At 36.7% G+C, this 22,219-nt stretch overlaps 5 protein-coding genes and 1 long non-coding RNA gene across 7 annotated transcripts; 3 read left to right on the top strand and 3 right to left on the bottom strand.

Moving 5' to 3' along the window:
- The first annotated feature begins 4,025 nt into the window (after nucleotides 1-4,025).
- Nucleotides 4,026-5,085, top strand: LOC18608931 (uncharacterized). The gene has a single exon (XM_007043850.3). It carries the CDS (start codon nucleotides 4,207-4,209, stop codon nucleotides 4,945-4,947), a length of 741 nt encoding a protein of 246 aa, XP_007043912.1. The 5' UTR covers nucleotides 4,026-4,206; the 3' UTR covers nucleotides 4,948-5,085.
- LOC18608932 (Gap junction beta-4 protein) lies at nucleotides 5,039-8,507 on the bottom strand. 2 transcript variants are annotated; one of them, XM_018116221.2, is made up of 4 exons: nucleotides 7,650-8,507; nucleotides 6,906-7,146; nucleotides 5,922-6,039; nucleotides 5,039-5,216 (listed from the first exon to the last, which is right to left on the bottom strand). In XM_018116221.2, the coding sequence occupies exons 1-4, from the start codon at nucleotides 8,225-8,227 to the stop codon at nucleotides 5,212-5,214; spliced, it is 942 nt and encodes a 313-aa protein (XP_017971710.1). In that variant the 5' UTR covers nucleotides 8,228-8,507; the 3' UTR covers nucleotides 5,039-5,211. The 2 variants fall into 2 exon arrangements, with proteins under 2 accessions (XP_017971710.1, XP_007043913.2); XM_007043851.3 differs by lacking the exon at nucleotides 5,039-5,216 and adding an exon at nucleotides 5,363-5,836 and having other exon boundaries at nucleotides 7,650-8,504.
- Nucleotides 8,508-10,269: 1,762 nt separating this feature from the next.
- On the bottom strand, nucleotides 10,270-11,407 carry LOC18608933 (Heavy metal transport/detoxification superfamily protein). The gene is made up of 4 exons (XM_007043853.3): nucleotides 11,137-11,407; nucleotides 10,856-11,034; nucleotides 10,651-10,738; nucleotides 10,270-10,551 (listed from the first exon to the last, which is right to left on the bottom strand). Exons 1-4 carry the CDS (start codon nucleotides 11,321-11,323, stop codon nucleotides 10,280-10,282), a joined length of 726 nt encoding a protein of 241 aa, XP_007043915.2. The 5' UTR covers nucleotides 11,324-11,407; the 3' UTR covers nucleotides 10,270-10,279.
- Nucleotides 11,408-12,178: 771 nt separating this feature from the next.
- On the top strand, nucleotides 12,179-14,356 carry LOC18608934 (uncharacterized). The gene is made up of 3 exons (XM_007043854.3): nucleotides 12,179-12,245; nucleotides 13,175-13,888; nucleotides 13,998-14,356. Exons 2-3 carry the CDS (start codon nucleotides 13,274-13,276, stop codon nucleotides 14,208-14,210), a joined length of 828 nt encoding a protein of 275 aa, XP_007043916.2. The 5' UTR covers nucleotides 12,179-12,245; nucleotides 13,175-13,273; the 3' UTR covers nucleotides 14,211-14,356.
- A 2,020-nt stretch (nucleotides 14,357-16,376) lies between these two features.
- On the top strand, nucleotides 16,377-17,729 carry LOC18608935 (uncharacterized). Its single transcript, XM_018114592.2, has one exon. The coding sequence runs from the start codon at nucleotides 16,554-16,556 to the stop codon at nucleotides 17,367-17,369; it is 816 nt and encodes a 271-aa protein (XP_017970081.1). The 5' UTR covers nucleotides 16,377-16,553; the 3' UTR covers nucleotides 17,370-17,729.
- Nucleotides 17,730-20,831: 3,102 nt separating this feature from the next.
- Nucleotides 20,832-21,559, bottom strand: LOC148764095 (uncharacterized). The gene is made up of 3 exons (XR_016024826.1): nucleotides 21,515-21,559; nucleotides 21,216-21,378; nucleotides 20,832-21,096 (listed from the first exon to the last, which is right to left on the bottom strand). It is a non-coding gene; the product is annotated as an uncharacterized LOC148764095 (long non-coding RNA).
- Nucleotides 21,560-22,219: the final 660 nt, after the last annotated feature.

Genomic DNA, 22,219 nt, shown 5'->3' on the forward strand with positions numbered 1-22,219 from the left:
AGTTAATTTTATGCTTAATTTGGTGTTAATGTGGTTAAGATAGGTTGTTATTGATTTATTTGTGCTTTTGTAGGTGTTTGATGAAAGAAGAATTTTAATGGAAGAATGAGAGCAATTTCAAGGTGCAAACTTTCACTGCACATGTTTCGATATTTTGGCCATAACTTTCTCTACAGAGCTCCAAATGAAGTGATTCTTGGACCATTAGAAAGATGAGAGAAAAATCTAAAACTTTCATGTTTATCACTTGCTAGTTCAGCTTGTAGGATGGTCAAAAATCTTATCGAAGTTGATGCACTATAAAGGTCTTAAAGCAATTACGATTTATGTTAATTAATTGTGCAAGGCTACGACTTATATAGTTTGATGAGGAAATCCCAATTGAAATTGACTTCTTTCTCCACCCAACTTGGCCTAACTTCAAAGCCCATAAAAACAACATTTTGGAAGACTTAAAGAAGAGAATGAAAAAACACCAGATTAACAGCTAAGAGTCAAGCCACAAAGTCATTGAAGCTAAAAAGAATTTACAAGATTTAAGGAGATTTGGAGATCAAGAATACAATTCTTGAGTTTTTCTATATTTTCTTTTATTCTCTTATTTTCTTGGTTTTGTTTTTAATGTTTAAATTTTATTCAATGATCATGTATGACTTGATGGAGAACTAAGTTTTTAATCTAAGATTATGATTGAACTCAATATATAGTCTGAATTATTTATCTCTCTTTTACTTATGTTTGATGGATTTAAGTTATTTATTTTATTTTGTTCTTAATGCTTCTAGTTGACTAGCCACCAATTAGATTGAATTGGAAATCTAGATTAAACATTGACAAATGAGATTTAGGTAAACCTTGAATAAAATAGCGTATGATCGAATACACTTAGTTGATTAGGTGGTTTAATTTGCATATACGATAGACATATGCCTATAAGCTATTCGTAGCCAAAATTAGAGTATAAACTTGATGAATCTTTCTTTAACATAATTTGCATAGACATATAGTAAATTAATTGAGAAATGTATTTTTATGAAAAACTCGACAGAGACTCGTAAATAATTTAGGACTCTAGGTTAGCAACTTAATCCATTAAACTAAGTTAAGAGAGAGAGAGACAATATTCAGATGAAGTATTGAGAGACATCATAATCTTAGGTCTGTTAATCACTAGAAGTAAAATTTGCTTATATATTAGTTTTAGTTATTAGTTTATTAATTTAAATTTTTCTTTTTAATTTTAATTGTTTAGATAAAATTATGGTGTGATAATTTTAGTGGTTAACAGTAAATATTAATTCAATTCTCTGTGGGATCGACACTCTACTCATCTCTATATTATCTTTGCGATACATGCACTTGTGTGAGTAGAAAATTGAACAACAGCAACCAAGACAAACAATGGGCCAACAGCACAGACTGCCTAAGAAGCCTAGACAGCCTAGGCAATCCAAGCAGTCCAACAACCAGTAGGCCAATAGGCCCAATTGGGTGTCCAGCCCATGTTCGAAAGGATTTTATTCTTATTTGAACCCTTATAAATGTTGAGTCAAATGTAAATAGATTCACTCATATTTTATTTGAATTTGATTAGGCCTTTTCAAATTTAAATTTCACATTTCATGGATCCTAATCCTATCCAATAAGGGGGGGCTATCAACTTATAAATAGGCTTTCTTTTCATTTGTACTCACATTAGAGAAATAATAAAGCATTTCATTTCTCTAAGCTTTCTCCCTTCTTCTTACTTTCTTGCATTTTTACTTTTATAGGGGGTTTTAGGCTTACTTAAGCTCTCATTTTCAAAGTTTAAAACTACACGAGATTCAACTAAAGTTTGGCACATGACACTATCACTAGGCAAGCGTTTTGCATGCCTCTCTAGTCATTAGTCAATACTACAATAAGAGTAATTTTTTTAAAAATGCCCACCTCTCTAGTCACTAGTTAGCACTACAATAAGAGTATTTTTTTTTTTTTTTGAAAAGCAATAGGAGTAACTGATTTGACAAAAATAAAGAATTAGATTGAGTGTCGCGATAAGATATTGTCCGCTTTGATCTCATTGGGTTATAAGCTAGAGATAGTGTAAATATTTAAATGTCTAATCTCACTCTAGTCGAGGTGGGATTTATAACTTCCTTCTAAAATTAAGACTTCTTCCCTTAATGTGAAATTAATATTTTTTTACTGAGACCTTGACACTAAGCCTGTTTGAGTCATTTTGTTATCAATGGCTAGCTACTTAAAATTGGTCCGTGCAGGGACCAGCGCATGTTAGGTACCAAAAAGAGAAGCCGCCCATCATGATCTCTCTTTTTTGTGTAGTGTTGTGCCCCAAACAAAATAAATTCCCTTATTTTTTCTTTGCCGGCCATATGCGTCTCTTAGGTGCTAAGGAAGGAATTTCAGCCATTCGATAGTCAATAGTAAGCCCAAAATACCAAAAACTCACGTATCTAATTAAGCAGTATTTTTCTCAAGGAATACCGCCTTCCATAAAGCAATATTCTCTTCCATTTCACCACCAATAAAGCAAGAATACTTATCATGTGTGGTATAAGCTAGCCAAGCTTTCTGCTTCATTGTAATTGGACCCAATTGAACCAACTTTTTTTCTTATCATCAGGACCCAAAACCTACTTAATTGCTAGTATAATTTTATTATTACAAACATTAAGCTTATAGAATGCACGTATATAACAGATTTCTAGCTATCGTAAATAAACCTGCATGCTCTTTTTCGAAATGATTATCTTTGCTTGGGGACAAAATGATGTAATGATATGTTCTAATTCTCTACTCCAAACTTGAAAATAATAATAATAATAAAGAAGGATGTTTCAATACTTATCCTATATCTAGTAGCACATGGAAGCTCGGCCTTGGCCCCCTTACAAAACCCTTGCCTCAGTTGTTTACAACCCATATGCTGCATGCGAAAATATCCTCCTGTCGAAAAGCATGAGCTTTATGTCACCCTAGCTTTTAAGGCCTTCTTTATTGAAGCTTCGGTCACCTCCTTAACACAAATGCACTTTCTTTCAGAAGGTGTCTAATTAGTTAAGGTAGTACAAAGTCACATCCATCTTGCACAAGTTCTAAACACAGAATTCATCGAACCTGTACCTCTATATGGTTTGACAAGAAAATATAGAAATCAAAGAAAGCTAAGGGTTTAATCAAGGACTTGCATTTAGTCTCAAAATAACTGACGCCCACTGAACCTCAAATCCACCAGCTGCATCGTCTGCTCGATGACTCGAAAATAATTGAGCTTGCTTTACAACCCATCACCAGCTACAGCAACATGAGTTTTTTATCCTAGTTCAATTTTGTTCTACTTCATATATATATATATATATATATATATATATATATATATATATATATATATATACACACACCTAGCTACGTACTCTTAAGAAAAAATCCATATCGTATGCATTGGAACTGTCATTAGGGTAGCCACAACGCTAAATTTTGCTTCTAAATAATAACATTCACTACCACTGTATTTGACGAACAACTGTAACACAATTATTCATGGATATGTTGGTTGATTATGCATTTCCTTACTCCTTGTAACTTCATTTAACACGCGTGCCACTTACGGCTTCAATCATAGCCAGAAAAGTATAACCTAAAACATATAATAGAGATAAAAGCATGCAAAGCAGAAGTTTCCCTACTCTTCCAGCGGTGCGCATGCACCCTTGAAAAGCCGGAAGCATCAATGTCACTTTCTTTGTTTACATGAATTGGACGTGATAATTAATTTTCTCTTTAACCTAGCCAATTGACCAATGAAGTCCAAAGCAAAAGAGAATAACGAGTTCCTGTAAATTCAAACTCAGTGATAGTAGTGGAAAAGAAAATTCAAAACCTTCAGTGGAAAGTAAATGAGGCCTAACAAAAAACAAAAGCACCTAAATTATAAATGCACACATTCTTAACCTGCCATGGCTTTTTCCTAAAGTAACCATTTCATGCAAAAACAATTGAAAAAAAAAGTAGAATCTCTTGAGTCCCACCAAAATATCCTCCTCTCCTTTCTCCCCCACTATATAACCCGTTGTTGCCACGCTGCTGTATGTTCAGTCAGACGTGAGTTTTTAGCTAAATCCTCTAAGATCTCCGTCTTGGTTGCTTCCTTCCAAAAATCCTCTCTAAACAAACTTTAATTCTTGAATAGAATATCTAAGGATGGATCCAGTTAAGGCAGAGAAGTTTCAAGCAATGAACAAGTATAGGAAAAGTGATCAGTTTCTTTACAACCTCATTCTTCATTTGCTGGCTGGGTTAGCTTGTAGTTTATTTTTCTCCTATGCTTTTTCGTTTCCACCTCTATGTTCATCCATGAAGCATTTCTTCTTAATCTCTCTCCCATGTATTTGGTCTTCTTTCTCTAATCCAAAGTGCTTGTTCGTTGTGGTCAATGTCATTGTCATCTTCCTTGTTGGAGAATCAAGGTTTACGGGCACAAACTCATCTCCAGCTGGTGACATCTACAATGAGTATATCGAAAGAAGTCGAAGCCTTAGGGGAGTCCCAGTCTCGACACCTCAAGAGAAGACGAGGCAGGAGAAAAGGGTAGAAGAGGTGGAAAAAGAAGCTGAATCGAAACAAGTAGTCAACAGGGGTGATGATAAGGAAGTGAAAGAAGAAGATGAAGAATTAGTTGAAGTGAAAGAAGTGATGAAGTCCGATGAAAAAGAAGAGAAAGAAGAAGAAAAAGAAGTCGAGGTGAAAGAGCAAGATAGAGTAGTCCAAGAAACATATGGAGTTGCTGCAGAAGAAGCTTATGCAGAAAAAGAAAAGGATACCGTTGAAGAAGAGGCTGGATTGCCAGCTGAGGAACTAAATAAAAGAGTTGAACAGTTTATCGCTAGAGTTAACAAACAAAGATGGCTGGAAGCTCAATTACTGGTGTGTTGCAGGGCATGATTAGGATTTAAGGGTAAAATAATTGCAAATTTATTGGTTTAATTTTCTGATATATTTATAGTAGGGACAAGATATAATTGTGCAGCAAAGATGAAGAAAAGCTGGGTAGACAAATGACATCTTCATAAGTTCGTAAAATATATTAGTACAAGTAGTAGTAGAAGTAACAAGTACTTGCAGTTATTACATATTTGAACATGAATCCTCTTTTCCATTTCTTTCTTTATATTAGTATTCTTCCACATTCTTTGGCCTATAATGAACCTACACTGCATTCAAAAATTCAGTCATTGATCAATTCAGTGACAAAATAAAATAAATAAATTAAGGGAAGAGAAGGTACAATTTGTTGAGGACTTGAAAATGGGATGGATGATGGGTCGGCAAGAAAACTAGACAAGATAAAAGGTAGCCAGACGAGAAAAGTCATTTCGATCATTGAATTGACAAAGTCCAGCTAAATTACAACAAGAATGGCACTATTCCAGCTTGGATGAAATAGCACCTTAGACGCTACAAGCACCCTCACTAACTCAACCACAACAAAAGGAGCCGCCAAAACCACTGCCAAAATACTAAGGCTTGCTCAGAGTGCAGGCATCATGCCTGCAAACTCAATGTCAATGATAACCAATTCTAGATAATGTTAATAAAAAAAAAAGAGGAGAATGCTATGCAATGAAATTCTCACAGAAAAAGAATCTGGAGAACCACAGTGCATGCCAAACGTTGAGGGGGGAAAAAATGAACTAATTCTATTCCATCTCTAAGCCACAAAACTGTAGGACTCAATGCCCTCAGAGTACAAGAGCAACTTTCTCATGGGAAACATGTGAAGAAGCATGGGCAACTAAGGGTTCATAATGATCAGCTCCAGCACCACACCAACCTACACATCAAGGGAAATCTAAATATGTAAACTTGCATCCTGATAAAAAATTCATTTCAGTAAGCACCAACAAAAATTCAATTACCTGTTCCTTTCATGAACAGAAAAAAGGGAGGTTCACAAATTTCACTCCTTGGACGATGTGGAAGGAAGAAAACACAGCTGTCTTCGTCAACCATAGCATCTGATCCATGTGCTTGCACCTGTAACAAATGAGTTAACATAATAAAGCTCAATCAAAAATAAAAGTTGAATACTGAAGTTAATAAAGAACAAGAACATTCATTAGTGCCGATTCCATTGCAAACACATTAAGCTGCATCACTTTACCCCCCTTTTTCTCCCTTACCCTTTTCAGTCTAAATCATCAATCAAATACACAAACTTCTTTCTGATACACACATATGGTAACTGATCATAACACATGATAAAGTTTTTCTACTTAATTCCTTGGTGATGGTACTTATGGTCACCCAAAATAGTTTCGTCTGTGCTAGTTTGATCAATGACTACAGTATACCAGTAAAAAGGCCAGAGGAAATGCATCTAAGATGGACAATTAGTGCTTAGAAATGCTAGAGCACGCATTCCTATATAATATGGTATGTGAAACAGATAGTATTTGTAAATGACCAATCCATTAACCTAGAATGAGGCTTTAATCAGACAATCTGAGTTTATAAATGCTTATAGGTATCCCCAGTTTGGTGCCATATATTAACAACTATTTTCATCCTTGCCAATAACAAAGTTGTGCAATCCTGAATTCTCCATTGCATAAACATCTTAGTAGCAGAATTCATGGAATACTGCTGTATTGATGGATTACAACATGAACATGAGATTACTAATCTAAAGGACTATTGCTTAAAATACACAACTAATGTTATGAAACAATAGGCTGTGAAAATACCAAACAAATATGCAATGCTTTGAAGACATGAACAATTGACATATCACTTAAGATTTGAATCCATTCCTCTGAATTTACAAGAAGCAATCAGATCAGCAAAATTGAAATATATATCAATCCGATAATTATGATAAAAGCCAAAGCTTCTCTCCTCACCACATATATCTCTCGCTTGAACTCTGTTGCAATACATTCGATGGCAATGTCATCTCCGAATGCAGCAGCATGACCTTCTCTATTCTCATCTACAGAGAATAAACCCTCCTCAGTATATTGCAAAGTGATGATATCATATGCATCATCAGGTGAACCAGAAATCGACATGTATTTGGCCCAGCTTGAGCCATCACTCACAGGAATACATCTCTCTTTGTAAATAGATTCCGCCGCCATTTCTCTTCAATCAGAAAAAGAGTAGATAATCAAGAAACAGATAAAACACAGCACTAGGGCAACAATCTAAATCACCATATAAACATTCCCCATTAAGTTTAATGCTTTGTATATGTCGATATATGTGTTAAATTTTTTTAAATATAAGATGCAGCTAGTCGTGAGGAATTTGTTTTTTTTAGATTTTGAATTAAATTCTTTTTCTGTCTTCCGTGCAAATATAAAATGTAAATACTAAATGTCAACTAAAATTTGCGAGACTACAATCCTAGATAAAATTTTCCCCAATAAAAAGGAAAAATAGATAGAAAATTCCGTTCTCGCCTTTCTTGAGTCTTCGACAGAGAAATAGCAATTTATAAGTTTAAAAATTTTGATTCCCCATTCTGTCTTTCCCTACATTTTCTCAGGAACCCAATTGTTAACATTTGAAAAGAACTAAATCCTCAAACAGTCAAACCATAATCAGCCAAATAGATCAAAGAACAAAAAAAACAGAAAGCATACCTTTGCATTCCCAGCTGAACGAGCTCGTCAATGGCGGAGTCCAAGGCAACGCGATCCTCCTTCTTGGCCAACAACTTAACTTCTTGAACCACGTGAACCCCCCACCCGCTCCTCAGATCCGGCGAGTACATATTCCTAATCGCCTCATTTATCACTTGCCTCTCTTCTTCCTTAGCAGATCCAAGATCCTCCAAGAACCGCTTCACCGTCCGCCTCCTCAGCTCCCGCGCGTCCATCTCACGCGCCATCGCCCTCTGTGAGGCCGTGAACAGGCAGTTCCCATCAGCCGACACATCGCCTCCATGAGACAGCCGGAACACCACCGAAGAGCCGTGCTCCTGCGGGTGCTTCCATAGCACTCCCTTGGCGTGAAGCTTCTTTAGATGCCGTCTCTGCTGGTCCTCTAGGCCAATCACGTCTTCCCATGAGGCACCCGTGGTGGCTATTGTGGTTGTGGTCTGGTCAACTAGATCAACGGCTTCAAGAGTCGCCGCGTTTGGTTCCCTCCAAGGGACCGTCGGCGATGACTTTTGAAATGTCTCCGCAACGGTCGTCGAATCGAAGAGAAGTTTCCCCATTTCAAGTTGCTCTTTTTCTTCTTTTATTTGAATATTCGTTTTCTTTTTGTCTTTTCTCTTCTCTTCTTCTTCTTCTTCGATGGAAGAGTTACAGAGAAGAGAGAGAAACGAAAAGTGGAGAGAGAGTTTAGGGTTAACGGATAGATGTACGACGCGGGAGAGAAATGGTGGCACGTGGCGAAATCAGGGAGATTTAGAAACTCAAGGGGGGTGGCCTCTGACCGCGCGAGAGAGATGCTAACGTAAGCTGGTGGACTATCAGAAGCAAACCTGCGCCAGGTATTTTTATCATATTTTCTTCCCTTTTTTTTTTTTTCTCCTTTTTTTTTTTAGAAAAAAGAAATGAACAAAACTTTCTTTATTCTACCCACTAGACGTTAGTGTTAATTGGCATATGCGCTAATTTGCCCCTCGGTAGGAGAGCGAGGATGCCTCTCGGATTGTCCGGAGAGGTCCAGTTCCCAATACGATTCAAACACATCATCATTAGCTGGGCCCACAGGCGAGGCTCATCCAATGACTTAACTGAACTTGGGTTTAGGATCCCACGTGTGAACGCTGTCTGAAAAGGAAGATTCCTTGTGCGTGTGGCTTTGGGCTCCGTGGGATGGGCTAGAATGGTAATTTTAGTACTTAGTTGTATGAAGTTATGACGTGGCACTAATTGTAACGGCTAATTAAACATGACTGCAGGCTCTAACGGCTCTTTTTCTAGGTTTTAGCGCTCTACTTAATCACGCTTAAATGGTCGTGGTAAAGACTGAAAGAGCAATTAAAATAGTTGTGGATAAGGAGAGAGAAAGTCATGATTGAGAATTTCAGATCTCCCAATTGACTTTGGCCAACGAACCAATAAGAGCATGAAAATTAGTTACCATTTTTTTTGTTAAAAGGCAAATGCGTTTTCATAAATGTGCTTTAGAGAGAGAAAAGCAGTGAGGAAGAGAAAGAGAAAAAATAACTTCAGTATTTTTTATAAAGTAATTTTTTAAATTATAAAAAGATATATTTATATAATTAATTTTTTTTATTTTTAATAATTTAAAATAACTATTATCAAAAAACTTTGATAATGGCTATTCAGGATTCTCTTAAAATGATTATTTTGAAAAATAATTATTTTATTTAATCAAATATAATTTTATTTTAAAAAATAAAAATAGAAGAAGAATGTCTATTCTATTCCTTCCAACTAAACATGTCTTGAAAGAAAAGTTTTTTCAACGCAAAAAATGAAAATGACGAAAATCTAAGTACCAAAATAATGACATTTTTGTTTTCTTTTAGAAGCTTCTAGAAATAACATGGTATAGACCACCTTGAGAAATACAATACAACTATTAGCTAGTGGGATTGAGGGCTCCCCCGTGAGCACCTCACTCCAATTGCAATATCTAGTTAAACCCGTCAAGGCCTCATACCAATTGCAATATATACCTAAAAGTGTGAGATTCATAATGAGAATATATTTTTAAATATTTAATTTTATTTTAATACACAATTAATATGAAATTCATAATTTTTTTCTGAGATCATAGTATCTTTTTTAATGTGAAATTTATAATTCCTATAACATTTATATTACAATGCTGATATTTAATTAAAATTAAATTATGTAACATTCACAATTTTATAATATAAAAATTCTCTTCTTATACCACTTGCTAAATAATAGTTGACCATATAAAGTGTTTGAATATGTTGATGTTGCTTCCAACCTAAAGATGGATGAAGTAAAAGGGAAAAGATATGAATTTTCCTACAAAACCATTTTATGTTTGTTCATAAATATTTCTGGTTATAACTATCTTCACAAATGATTTGGTTTTCTTATTCAAGTATCAATTAATATATGAGTAGATAGATGAGATTTAAGGATCAATAGATGTGATTGGTTAAGAAAATATATGAAAATAATATCATCCAGTATTCTTATATATTTATCATAAAATTGTGATAATTGATAAAATATGATTAGAGAGCATGTGAGATTAAAAGATTTTCTTCATATAATATAAGTTTATTTATAAATTCATGCATCAGAATTTCGGTTTACATTATGGAGCATGAGAGAATATTTTCATCACTAAAAATTTGAGTGGGATAAATATGTTGTAGGGAATATTGTGGAGGATAATGGAACATGATCTCTTCTTCTTTGCCTTGCTTGCCCGTTCCATTTGCCTTGTCGGTGGGTCCCTCAGCGACGATTTCTGCATACTTTCCAAATTGTTTGGCGATGGCTTCAACAAGTTTTGGTGGATCAAAATTTCCCCTAACAGTCACAGTCGACTTCTTCATATCCGGTTCAACATTTAAGATTCCTGATTAACACAGTATAATAACTAATATTACTCTCTTTTTCACAATTAAACAAGAGCAAGAACTGAGTGGAAAACTAAAGAGAGAGAGAGAGAGTTTACCTTTCATTCTTCCTATACTTCTCTTAATATCATTTGCACAGCCTTCACAGTGCATGTACATTTTAAGTACAACAAATTTAATCGGAGGCTGCATGATTAAGTAAGATTAAAACTAATTAATCACATGAAAAAGTAAAAATAAAAGAAATATATATATATATATATATATATATTATATCAAAATAGAGCTAAATGGTAAACCCACCTCTTGTTTGTTTTGCGACTGCTTTCCATCAGTGGCTTTAGGTTTTGGTTTGGGAGAAATGAGCTCAGCATTTCTACTGTATTTCTTCTTAACTCTTTCCAAAATCTTCAAAGGATCAGCATTTTGTCCCTTCACAATCACTCTGTCACCTTCCATGTCCGTCTTAACTTGTTCAACGCCTGATAAAAAAAACAAAAACATGAAAACCTTATCAAAAGGGCTATCGGCTACGCCTACGCATATGGATATGCTTGACAAGACAAAACAATCATCATCCCTACCTTGAAAACCTTTCAAACAATTGAAAACCTTGGCGGCGCATCCTTCGCAATGCATATAAACTTTAAGCACAATTTCTTTCCCTTTATTTGAATCCTTTGCTCCCTTCTCTTGTTTATTTTCACAGCTTTTCTCGAGTTTCACTTCCACAATCTGCCCTCCTCCCTGATGCTGTTGCCCATGTCCCATGTTTTGCTTATTTTTTCCCTTAATTTAAAAACCAAGGACCAAAAGAAGAACAAAAAAAAGACCCTTTAATACGGAAAATGCTAAAAGGAAAATTTAAGTAGTAGAGAAAAACATTTTGAGGCGCAGCATTGCCACTACTTGTTTAGCCAAATGGCGGGGGAGCTTTAAATACGATAGTGGTGCCCTTTAAGTTTTTAGCTCTTTTACTCCCATGTCATTAGGAATAAATAAATAAGATAGGATGGAAACATAAAGCTCATTAATGGGTTGTATCTCAACCGTTCAATTATGCGAAAAACGAAAGAAATCATGTTATAATCTCCCCAATTATGGCTTACTTTATATGATTATGCGTTAATAAGTTACCCACAACTGAATAGTCGTTTGTTTACGTTTAGGTTCCAAATTTGGATTGCATGCAATTCAATTGTTAATTGCTTCTCTTTTCAAAGCAATGGGTTGGTGTGCCAGCTAATGTGAGTTGTTCAATCCATTGTGAATTGTGGGTAATGAAATTTTATTCCATTAAGATTGTACACGGTGTCTGTCAAATAAGTTAGTTTATCCAAAAAGAAAAAGAATATTCCTCTCCTCTTCCCGGCTCAGCCCAATGATTAACTTTAGTGGTTAGCCCAAACCCATGGGCCTTAAGCTCAGCCAGCCTGGGTTTCAAATTGTTTCGACGAGAACAAGTTTTATTTGACCAGAGTGACGGACACATAGGCGTAAACTGAAAACGTGTAAGAAAAGCAGCAATCCCACGTAGGAAATGGCCACGTGTAACGCCTAGAACAGCAACACGTTCAAAAACAACTTCAGAGTAGTACCCCGCTCTCTCTGTATTTGCAACGCAAAATCTCCGGTCTCTCTTTCTATCAATGATCATTTCTATTCTGAGGTTTTGATTGAATCGTTCGTCTTAGTAAGATCTCCTCTCTTCAATTATTATTTTTTAACATTCTTAATGAGATCATTGTATATGTCTTGAATATGTGGTGCGTGATCAGTTTCTTGAGTTCTTCTATGATTTTGTTGTTGATATCATTCTTGCCTTCAATATAATCAGGATATCTGTTGAATTCCCAATTTTGGCGTCTTTTCTTTCATCTTTGTCGACAAGCTTTTCTTTAGTTATCGATAGAACACAAATTGCTCTCCTTCACTTTTATGGTACGATGGTTTTCAGTATCTAAAAGTTGGTAGCAAGAGCTAATGGTTGGGAGAAATTTCACTTCCGATTAAGCTTATGGGATTCACGTTTTGGTTAAATTCGTTTCTTCTTTCGCCTGATTATAAATTTGATTTGCTTCTGTTATGTCTCCTTCAATGGTTACAGATTCTTTTCAAAAATAAAAAATAAAAAATGGTTACAGATTACAATACAACAGCACATCCTGAATAACTCTGAAACAGAGTTTTTTGTCATTAAAATTGATCTCTCTCCTAAATGCTGGATTCTGTTTTTATCTCTGCTGGTTAATTATTAGTAATATGCTACAGACATTTTTGTTACTTGGGTAATTCGAGTGGTAAAGTTTGCTTAGCCCATACAAGATCAGGCCTTAATGCCCTCTACTTTATTCTTGAGCCATGATCCCAGCCTGAAAGATACTGCTCTTGGATTTGGTTAGTAAGAAGATGACATCTTGCCATGAGATTAATGTGGTTGTGTGTGAATATTGAATTTGCCTTTCTCGTTTCAGTGGAGCTCAACTCAAGTCTGAAACTCTGAATATTCGTATTAGCCTTTTCGTTTTTAGATAAATCAGCTGAAAATATCTATTACATCTCTTAATGTTTTTTCTCACACAGTGATGCTTGTTTCTCCAATAACGGTTCCTTCTTTGTCAGGTTCCCGAGTGCCGGCAAATTTACTTCACTTCAGAGCAGTCTGGGTTTTGCAGTGAAAACCACCAGAACAACCAAAGCATTTTGAGTTCAAAAGTAAAAATGTCCGGTGTAACTCTTGCTGTGGCTCCTAGAAGTGAGCCAGACAAAACCATAGCACCAGGGGAAAAACTCGAACATAAACCTCTTCGCCAGCAGCAGCAACAATCAGTGGCGGGCGGTCTAATGGGATCATTGCGTGTGATTGAGCTCCAACTAGTAGCTTTCATTATGGTTTTTTCAATTAGTGGCCTTGTCCCACTCCTTGATTTGGTCTTCCCAGCTTTTGCCTCGACTTATATAATCGCCCTTTCACTCTTTGCCTTCCCATCCCACGGTCGCATATCCACTGGCTCGCAAGAGATTTTCCAAGGCAGCAAACTCTTTAGGCTCTATGTGATTCTTGGAACTACCATAGGGCTTTTCTTGCCACTGGCATATGTCCTGGGCGGCTTTGCGAGGGGTGATAAGCATGCTGTTCGATCAGCTACGCCTCACTTGTTCTTGCTTTCATTTCAAATACTAACAGAAAATGTGATAAGCGGGCTGTCTTTATTTTCACCGCCGGTGAGGGCACTTGTTCCTGTACTATATACGGTGAGGAGGATTTTTATTATCATTGACTGGATGCATGATGTTTGGCTCAACAAAACTCTGCCTGCAAATGCACAACTCAAGGTAATTCTCAACCAAATTAATATTTCTGGTTTCAGGTAATTGGCAATTGTCAAATTTCATGCCAGCGTGCTTTGAAAATGTTTAACATAATCTAAGATTGATTGTGCAGGACATTGCATGGGATTGGTTTGGGAAGGGCCTGGCAGCTGCAAATCTATTTTACTTCTCTATCAATCTCTTGTGCTTTTTGATTCCTCGATTCCTGCCTCGGGCATTTGAGAGGTACTTTAGGGAAAGGGATGAGGTCGATGCTAAGATGTCAGAGGACAAGCGTTCCACGGCAGCAAAAAAGTCCCAGGCAACAGATAAGAAAGTCGATTGAGACGGTTGAATCTGTTCTCGTGTGTTCAAACAGCTAGTATTGAAAAGCAATTGTATTCCTTTTTCTGCTGCAGCTAAAGAGTCGTCCACTTTCTAGACTTTTGACAATGACAATTAATGTTTAGACTTGTCTCGCTTATTTGGTTATCTACCTTGGATCAATCGTGAATCTTTCTTTGCTTAGTATAATTCTATTTTTCTTTTCTTTTTGAAAATAAAATGAGTATCTCGTTCTATTAAATCAAAAATAAATTACAATACGAATAGAAACAATAACTGATAAAGCACTCTTTCCGCATCTCACTCTCATCATATTCTAGTTCACAAACATTGGGACTTTGGGTCTTGTTAAACAAGCGGAAGACTCTATTAACTTGTAATATTTCAGTTTTCCTATTAAGCATTCCCATTCCAATGGAAAGAAAATTTTGGTTTTCATCTTTTCATTTTTCTCCTCCTCTAGTTTTTTCATCTTTGTTCCTGGATGAGAATTAAGTAGCATTACACTTCCCAAGTCCTAGGTTTATGTTGGAAGCTTCGAATCTTTGGGAAAGGATTCAAACAGAAAAATACACACAAAAACAGATGATTAATAATAATCTTTAGGATGTTTGTTAGCAATAAAAGAAATATGGATCCATGGCCTAATAATGGTCTTGCGGCGGCAAACACAATGACATTAATTTGTTCCTCTTTTACTGGACAATATCACATCTGGATATAACTTGTAGCCAGAATTCTAGCATCTCTGTTAAATAGTTTCATACTCTTGTTTTTCCATGAGTGCTAGGAGTAATTCAAGGGCAGAATATTGTCACTTTCTAAAGCAAGGTAAATCAAAATTTCAAACAATGATACTTTTTTTGTATATAGATCTCAAAAATTTCTACTTTTGATATAATTAAATAATTTGCTCACTCTTCATATTCCCCCATCTGGAAAAACCCTGTTCGGAAGCAAGAGATTTGGTAGAGATATTCGGCAATTGATCAGTAGAGGAACACATATCTAAGAAGCACATGTCATTGGTAACATTTTTTCCAACAACGTAGAAGCATGAAAAACATGACTGACTGACTGACTGACTGCCATATATGTTGCACTCACATTGTATAGAATCCAACCTACTGACATGTCGACAAAGGCATCAAGATTACGAAGAATTTGCGAAGCCAACAAAACGCAGCCGCATTATATTCTACTCAGCATTGGAATGAGAAATTGTTGGCTGCTTTTTATTCGGGAGCATAGCATTGTAGTGGAAAGACAACCAGTCCAATTGAATTGACCAACGGAAAAAATAATCACAAAAAGTACGTTAAAAACCAATCCATAAAATGTATAGGGAGAGAGAGCCAGGTCAAAAGATGAAAGAAAAACAATTTTCCGCAACCCTGATGCCTACATGCCCTCAAGCTGGGCAGTCCTGTTACGCACCTCAAATTACACCTTTTGGGTTCCATTGCTTTTGGGCGGGTGGTTAGTCCTTATCCAAGTTGCTCAGAAAAGGACTGTTTTGCCCTTTTCAATTTAATGCTAAGGAGTCGTAATTTGCTTGTTGTGCACATTGTTCCTCGTAGAAAGTGTAAGGTTGCTATGCCCAAAGGCGGTGCGGACCAAACTCTCTGCGCCACTCGTCAATGGCCGGTTACCTCTTTACTCTTTTTGTTATAAAAGCTAATGAATTTTGTTTTTTTTTTTTTATTATTATTGTGTTTTCACTAATTAGATTACAAGTAGAATTATTATAAAATTGTAAGAAAAAAGGTAAAATGGAACATGGAATTCCAGTATGGTACATTTTTAAGTATACCATTCGTCTTTTAGCATAAATACAAGGAAAAGATTAAGTTAGATTTTAATTGTTTTAATGCTGTTTTTGAAGCATTTGTCACATATCCAACATGATAGTTTACCTTATCACATTAAAACAAGTTTTCTAACAATGTCATTTCCTCCTCTACTTTTTGCTGTTTTGCTTTGCAAGTGATCCGCACGCGCCAAAAAGCAGGGGCGTGAAACAGAGATTGGCGTTATTTAACCTGAAAAATAAGGAACCGCTGACCTCTCTGCCCGACGACGTACCTTCTTTCTGCCTTGTCTGCCAAGTAAATATAATATAATATTCAAATTACTTAAATAAAGAAAAACCACATTTCCATTTTATTTTCTTTTAAGAAAAAAAGAAAACACCCTCACCACTGTGTCCTCTCTTCCTCCCTTCTCAGCCTCTCTCTCTCTCTCTCTCTCTTATCCCATAAAAGTCCTCACTTTAATCCCTCGCCCACTTCTTTCCCCTTCTTTTACACCCTCAACCAAACCTCAAAGAAAAACGAAAGCAGCCATGAAGCTCAAAAACAAAGGTAGAGTATTCCCATCCCCTTCTTCTTCTTCATCTTCTTCTTCTTCTTCTTGTGAAGACTATCTTTCCATTTTGAAGCTTCTCCCAGCTGCCATTTTGGCTCTTGCTTCAGTCCTTTCTCTCGAGGACCGTGAGGTTTTAGCTTACATGATAACCAGGTCCCTCAAAACCACCACCACTGCCACCAACTCTTCTTTAATCTCCCAAGATTATTCTTCCAAGAAGAGATCTTCCAAGAAGCCACCACCTACCGCCTCCAAGCTGACCCAAAAGAATGGCGCTTTACCCCATAAGCCGCCCGTTTTCGATTGCGATTGTTTCGACTGCTACACTAGTTACTGGTTTCGTTGGGACTCGTCTCCTAACCGCGAGCTTATCCATCAAGTTATTGAAGCTTTCGAAGATCATTTAACCAACGGGGAAGCCCAGAAACCTTCCAAGAAGAACATAAGGCCCAAAAAGAGAGACAGTACCAGCAAAGTGGCCAGTCGGGTCCCCGACAGCCCGGTTGGTGACCTCCCGGTTCAGCCCGACCAAGAAGTTCTGGTCTCGGAGAGTAGTTCTACCGACGAAGCATCGGTTTTTAACGATGACGTCACTTCAAGGGAGAAGGATGTTAAAGAAGAGGTAGCTGACGCGGCAGAAGTGACTGAAGAGTTTGCGGTAGTGGAGGATGCGGAGGTGGAAATACGGACGGCGGCGACGAGTAGCCACAAGGGGTTGGCTAGGAAGGTGTTGCCGGACGTGTTAGGATTATTGAATTCTCGTTTATGGGGTCTTTGGAATCCAAATGTGTAATATTTCTTTCTTTCTTTCTATTTTTGGAGAAAAAATTTATTATTAAAAATATATTTTTGGGGATACATCTGTGCCCGAATATAGGCATGGTCCCTCCCTTGAATAGCATGACCCTTTTTCCGCTTTGCTTTTCTGCACTGGACTTAAAAAATGTACCTGGCGGCGAGTAGTCATTTTCCGGGAGAAAAAGGAGTTGCACATAATTTGCTTCTGTTTTGGGCCATAATTTTGTTATCAATTATTTATTTTGTATTTGGCTTAGGAACGAAGTATTGTGGTTAGGTAAGATAGTTTGTAAAAAGTGGGCCAATTAGAATGGGATATTTTTTTTTGAAAGAATAAGAATGGGATATTTTGCTAGTCAAGGGTTGTAATTATTATTATATGATTAAACTGAGATAGATAATACCATCTTTTATTTTATTCGCTGCTGCTTTTTGTGAATGTCAATATGCCATTTTCTTTTGATTCCTTTTGGTTGGCCTTGTGTTGTTGTTGTAGTTAGGTTTAGGTGCCCTCTGATTCTGACGTCTATATATAACAATGTAGGTTCCCTAAGTTGCCCTGGTTTTTGTGTAGCAAAACTTTATAGGTTAAGGAAAGGATGGTTTCTGTCTTTCTCTTGTCATTTGCGGATAACCTGAGAGGCTTGCTTCCTGTTTGTTGACCATAATAATGGATTTTAGTTTATTAATAAATTTATAGAGATTAGAGCAAGTGCTATTTCTTGACATTATTTTTATTACATTTAATGAAAAAGCAGTAGTGTTTTCTCAATAATAATAGAATTGAGGAGTTGAGCCCGAGTTTAGCTGTTGCCTGCAACTTACTTTTCCTCTAATCGATTAAGCATGTGGCCCAGTCCCAGAGATAAGAACTACCTCCTGAAGCTGAAATTCCTGAGCGTAATCTCCTTTTCTTGATTATGTGTAACTTACCCTTTTTCGCCCAAAGGATCCCTATCCTAATATCACAAGCAGCTCAGAAAAGATGCTAGGGGATATGTGAAACACGATAAACAACTAGTCAGGATGAAAAAAGAGGGCATACATATGGATGGAAAAATGTTGCCGATGCACTCAGGTAACTAGCACAAGAGTTTTGACCTTGTTGTGATGTTGGGCTAATGAGTAATGCCTATCGATGATGTCCATGCAACTGCGACACTACATACCCAGCAGGCAGCCATACAATACAGGCAACAACATTGGAGGGATTGTCCCATTCAAGGCATTTGCTGAGTGAAAGAAAGCCTTATCCAACGTACATGGTCGTGTTTCGGTCCCTATCTTAATATCCAACAAAAAGAAACAAATGGCAAAAAATAAAAATTTCCTGGCCTCTGGATTGTCTCCTTCCCTCTTGTTTGCTTTGAGGCTGACAAAAGCTCAGTCACCAATCCCATCACTGGTACATACCATCTTCATTCTAATTTTTGTGATGGCAGAACCTTCACATCACCTCTGGGGAGGTATCGGTGGGAGCTTTACCTTACTTTTATTGCAAGATGCCAGATACATATGCTTGGCTGGCAATGAAATCCCATCTTCTTGTTAAACTCAAGTGAGGGATAAACTAATCAAGATACATTTTGTTGATAAACGATTTAATCTCATGAGAAGCCTGTAGTAACACAATTCTCTTTGCTGTTGATGATAAGGGTAAGATCCATCTAAGAGCCAGAAAGGACATCAGGCATTTGGTAAAGGGATGATTTATTGTTATAAGATAAAACCCCTTTCTCGTGGACTGAAAAAGCTCATTGATAGTGAACTCCACTGTCCATATTGGACTCCATTTTTAAATTTCCTGGAGACTCAAAGTTTACTGGTGGCACGTCAACGTTAACAGGTGACAAGCCAGCTTTAGTTTACTGATTACAAAGATACAAACTAAGGTTAAATTGTTGATAAAGTCAAGGTTAAACAGTGACACGCCTAAATACTTTCTACTAGAAAAATTTCAAGAAGAAAAGTTGGATGATTGATCTACAGGATAAAGCAGGCATCCTGCTCTCTTTTTGGCTTGCTTTTTTACCATTCACTCAGAAACGGCTCTTCCTTCATCCTCACTGTTTAGTCAGTAGACAAGCAACAAGCTGCTCAGAATCAAGTTGGAGTTGCTATCGTGCCGCAGAGGGAAAAAGAGAGAAGGCAACGAAGAACCAGCAGGCAGTTGCTGTTGTGACAAGCCTAAAGCAATGCCATCTGACCTTTAGGCTTGAGGTGGGCTTGAGTTGGTATTAGTCTATGTGCATTAGTCCACACTGTGATGTTTCGTTTACTCCGTTTCAGCAAGTCCATTCACTTGTATCTTAGTCGCAGCAGCCATGATATGGATTCAAAGCTCTCCAGATAGATAGAAAAATTCTGAGAATCAAGTCACTTCACTGTGTTTTTACTTTATCATGTTTCTTTCTGCTTGAGTGGAAGTGGTAGAAACAATGCTCTCCTTTGCGCCTCCAGAGAAAACAATATGGCACTGTCAATTGGAAATCAGAATTATCCAATGGTGCCCCAGCACAATGACTAAAATTTTGATCCTACACTCCCATAGCACCTCCATTTTTTTCACATCCCAGCTCGAATTTACAAAAAGTTAAGGTGAAACAAACAAAAACAGATTAGACTCAGAATAGACGCACCAGTTGGCATGATCAAAATTGGTCACAAAAAATGGGGCCACTCGGCCTTCAGACCCGAGAAGTCATTCTAAAATAAGAAGATAACTACAATAAGCAAAAGCTAGGAACACATTTGATCATCATGAAGGTAGTTGGTAAGATTATGAAACTCGATAATCAGTCAGAATTATCCAAGAATCATTGGTTCAATCACTCTTGACTTTTGACATGAGATGCAAGTTGATTCTAACAGCAAATATATGATGAACATGTTAAATTAAATCCATCTTACCAGATGCATTGCTTTTTAATTATGACTTAACATTCTCCACTCATTACCATGAATTCAATTGAATGGATCCATATTTTGATTTTAGCACTGGTCATTCAGCAATAAAAGTATAGCCTTTGATAAGGTCATATTTAACAAAGCATTCAATACGAGATTTTTTATTTGGAATAAGGAAAGGCTTAAATTCATGTTTTACACGCTTCTTTGCCAGGGTTAACAGGTTAAAGGCTATATAACATCTCAATATATCAATCGATTGCTTTACCACATTCAGATATTAATCAAAGTTGCAATAGTACTATTTTCATTTCTTTTTGGACAGACAGATGCATTGATTCATGAGGAACAAAAAAAAGGGCAAAGCAAGTTCTTGTCAGCAAAGCAAAAAAGTAGACAAAATATTATATTTTTGTTTTTCAGCTAGTGCGATTGTGTTAGATTAGCCACCAAAGAAGAGAATGATGCCTGATTTGAACTAAAAAAAAAAAAAAAAAACAGCTATTGAGAATATCAACTGAAACTTGAATATTCAATTATAACTCCTCAACTTCATTTGCTCCTTGCCAGGATTGAAATCATGCGAATCAAACTGCCATTTCACATCAAACAAGACCACAGAGATTTTTTTTTCTTTCAAAACTCAAAACAGATCACACCCGTTAGTTCCACAACCTTTACCGTAGCCTTAGTAGCACTGTCATACCCTCCCCATGCAAGCTTTTTTTTTTTATTTTTTTTTTAAAACAAGACCTCAGACCTCCCCATGCAAGCTTGAGCTTGACCTCAGACCTTCCATGTCTTGTTGCCATTATCTGCAGTTGACTCCAGATTAAACATGACAAAAAATATCATTAGTAGATAAAAAATATTATCATGCAATCCAAAGTGAAAAATAAGTGGGGCCATGTTAATGAGAGGTGATGAAACTGACCACATAACCAATCTGTGACTCACAAGATGCTGAGCAAATCACCATAGCAAGGGTGGAGGGGAGTATTATGCTGAGGAACAGGCAAAATAAAGAGAGCCAAAACACTTGGCGCAAGTGCTTGTTCTTGGTGCACAGGAACAGCCGCTGAGTCAGTGAATACTTTCTGGATGAACAAAGATTTCCCAAAGGAAATCGTCAGTTAGCATTTGGTGGTAGTAAATCAAATTATAGAACCAAAATATCAACGTTGCAACCATATTCCCTTAGAGCTTGTAGCATTTAGCAATTTATTTTCTAACCTTTAGCTCTTCGTCTCGTTTAACATGAAGAGTTTAAAATTGAAATTAGATACATTGAATGCATGATGTTGGCAGCATTATGATTCAATGCTTATTCAAAACAGGCAGCTCTAGTCTCACCTTAAAAATAATGTAAAAAGCGAGAGAAATTTTAACAGTAGGAATACGACCCATAGCCACTTGAATATTTAAAAAAATGAATAAAACCTAAATTGTTCTCCTTGTACGATGACAAAGTTTGATCACACGAAATTCAAGACATGTCTTAACATTAGATTCTTCTCAATTTTTAACCCATCCATCTTGATTTTGGGGCACTTTGTCTGTTCATAGTTTTAAACATATTCCAGGACAAACTGAGCATGAAAAACCAAATAGAAAGTCGTTTTGCACTCCACTAATATAAAGCATGGGTTGTCCCTTAATTTTACCAAATTGAAAGCCGGAACTGGCGGCCCCCTTATTTTGTATATTTGCCCAATCCGTGACCACACAAGTGTGTGGCAGCAATTCACCAGTTTCTACAATCCACAGGAGAAGCAAAGAACCATAATGACATACCGCATTTCGATTAGTTGAGGATCAATCATTGTGCAGAATCAACATCACTGACCACTGATCCAACAGTGTGGAGTTATCCTGATTCACCACATGCACCACTTGCTTGATGTTATGTGTTTGACTGATTCTCCACTGTTTTGGTTG

This window comes from Theobroma cacao, chromosome 2, assembly GCF_053813885.1.
Source record: "Theobroma cacao isolate CCN51 chromosome 2, ASM5381388v1, whole genome shotgun sequence".
Classification (NCBI taxonomy): Eukaryota; Viridiplantae; Streptophyta; class Magnoliopsida; order Malvales; family Malvaceae; genus Theobroma; species Theobroma cacao.

Coding starts and splice junctions, on each gene's coding strand:
- LOC18608932 (XM_007043851.3), bottom strand. CDS start 8,227: ATGGGGAAACTTCTCTTCGATTCGACGACCGTTGCGGAGACATTTCAA. Junction 7,147..7,649: donor GTTCAGCTGGGAATGCAAAG/GTATGCTTTCTG, acceptor TTCTGATTGAAG/AGAAATGGCGGCGGAATCTA. Junction 5,837..5,921: donor TCTGTTCATGAAAGGAACAG/GTAATTGAATTT, acceptor CTTGATGTGTAG/GTTGGTGTGGTGCTGGAGCT.
- LOC18608933 (XM_007043853.3), bottom strand. CDS start 11,323: ATGGGACATGGGCAACAGCATCAGGGAGGAGGGCAGATTGTGGAAGTG. Junction 10,739..10,855: donor AGTCGCAAAACAAACAAGAG/GTGGGTTTACCA, acceptor TTAATCATGCAG/CCTCCGATTAAATTTGTTGT. Junction 10,552..10,650: donor AAGTATAGGAAGAATGAAAG/GTAAACTCTCTC, acceptor TGTGTTAATCAG/GAATCTTAAATGTTGAACCG.
- LOC18608931 (XM_007043850.3), top strand. CDS start 4,207: ATGGATCCAGTTAAGGCAGAGAAGTTTCAAGCAATGAACAAGTATAGG.
- LOC18608934 (XM_007043854.3), top strand. CDS start 13,274: ATGTCCGGTGTAACTCTTGCTGTGGCTCCTAGAAGTGAGCCAGACAAA. Junction 13,889..13,997: donor CTGCAAATGCACAACTCAAG/GTAATTCTCAAC, acceptor TTGATTGTGCAG/GACATTGCATGGGATTGGTT.
- LOC18608935 (XM_018114592.2), top strand. CDS start 16,554: ATGAAGCTCAAAAACAAAGGTAGAGTATTCCCATCCCCTTCTTCTTCT.